General features: G+C 45.8%; 1 protein-coding gene across 1 annotated transcript; it reads right to left on the reverse strand.

Annotated features, from left to right (window-relative positions):
• Nucleotides 1-775: 775 nt before the first annotated feature.
• Nucleotides 776-1,322, reverse strand: LOC113745277 (borealin-2-like). Its single transcript, XM_027276795.1, has 3 exons — nt 1,109-1,322; nt 907-1,038; nt 776-825 (listed from the first exon to the last, which is right to left on the reverse strand). Exons 1-3 carry the CDS (start codon nt 1,218-1,220, stop codon nt 776-778), a joined length of 294 nt encoding a protein of 97 aa, XP_027132596.1. The 5' UTR covers nt 1,221-1,322.
• Between the last annotated feature and the right edge of the window lie 167 nt (nt 1,323-1,489).

Below are 1,489 nucleotides of genomic sequence, written 5' to 3' on the forward strand. Positions count from 1 at the left end.
AGAATCTGGCAGAGATCCAGAACGAGTGAAACATGAGGCGGGAGTCACCGCTTCAAAAAACCACCACCATTCAGACACATCCGGGAGATGGGCTACAACTGTCGGCGTTCCTGGGTCAAGCCACTTCTAGCCTTGAGCCAACGCAGGAAGCGACCTGGCCCCTGCCCACCGCCGACGCCACAAGAACCTGGTTTAATCCCATGCCATCACAGTGCTTGACTGGCCAGCCAACTAGCCATACCTAAAAAACCCCCATTGAGCAATCTTGGGGATCTCAAGAGGAAAATGAGGGCCACCAGACCCAAAACCCCAAAGAAGAGCCTGACAGCAAGCCCAAGGAAATCTGGGGCTTCCATACACCCACGGCAATGCCACAGGCTGATTGCTCAATGCCACTGCGCATCGAGGCAGTGTTAAGGCAAGGGATTCCCAACCACGTATTGAAACATTGACGTATCGTTTAGAAGAGTACCATGCTTGACTGATTTGATGTGATCCTAATTTCTTTCTTTCCTTCAGCAAACACTGCGAAGTAAATGGGGATTTCTTCACAGTATTCTAATTTTTGAAGTCCTGTTTTCGTGGGTTTTTTTTGAGCTGGAAAACCAAAATGTAAAAAATAACCAAATAAATACTTGAAATTGTTTGCCTTGTTGGGCCCTGAATCTATACTTCTATGAAAGTTTAACCTTTAATGGGGAAATTCTGGAAAATAACGTAAACTTTTTCTGATCATTCTAATTTTTTGGAAAGGGTCTGTATATAAAGAAATGACTCAACTCACCTTCATGGCAATTGACACATCACTTGCTGAGATGTCTTCCTCTAACACAGGAGAGAGTTATTAACCTCAGACATGTTCGGGGATGTTAATCATCTTTTCATTTATGAGTGAGGAGGACTCACCACTTATTAAATCCCCTATGAGGGTGTTTTGAAGAGAGGGAGGCATCTTCATCAGGTCCACTTTGAACACTCTGTCCATGGTTGCCAACATGTTCTCCATTCTGGCCTCCAGCTCGTTCATGCGCTCCTGTGCTGTGGAGGAAACGTTTCGTGTTCAGGACAGAGCGTTAGGAGGAGGTGAAACCTGCGGTCACCGACAAACCTTCTTTCTCAAACTGCTGGATGAAGAGAGCCAGTCTGCCCTGTCGCATGTCCCGGCTCAGCTGCTCTTTAATCTGGGCATTTCCTGCGTTTCTCATCCGCCTCGGCGGCATCTTGTTGTCGGTTCAGCCCGCGCGGACAATCCGCACCTGCTCACTACAGACACACCTGTGCCGGAGCGACGCTTAATTAAGATATTCATGCGCCTGCCGGAAACTCAGTCATGAGTCCTGGCGGAAGGATACGCTTAGCTTGTTAAAAGTCAATTTAGGTAAAAGCAGAATAATGTGGATTCAATTTATTGCACGTAAACTGCCCAGGAAAACGTTTTCTATTTTTTTAAATAAACGTTTTCTGTTTTTTTAATAAACGTTCTCTAATT

This window comes from Larimichthys crocea, unplaced genomic scaffold (genome assembly GCF_000972845.2).
Source record: "Larimichthys crocea isolate SSNF unplaced genomic scaffold, L_crocea_2.0 scaffold58864, whole genome shotgun sequence".
NCBI lineage: Eukaryota > Metazoa > Chordata > Actinopteri > Sciaenidae > Larimichthys > Larimichthys crocea.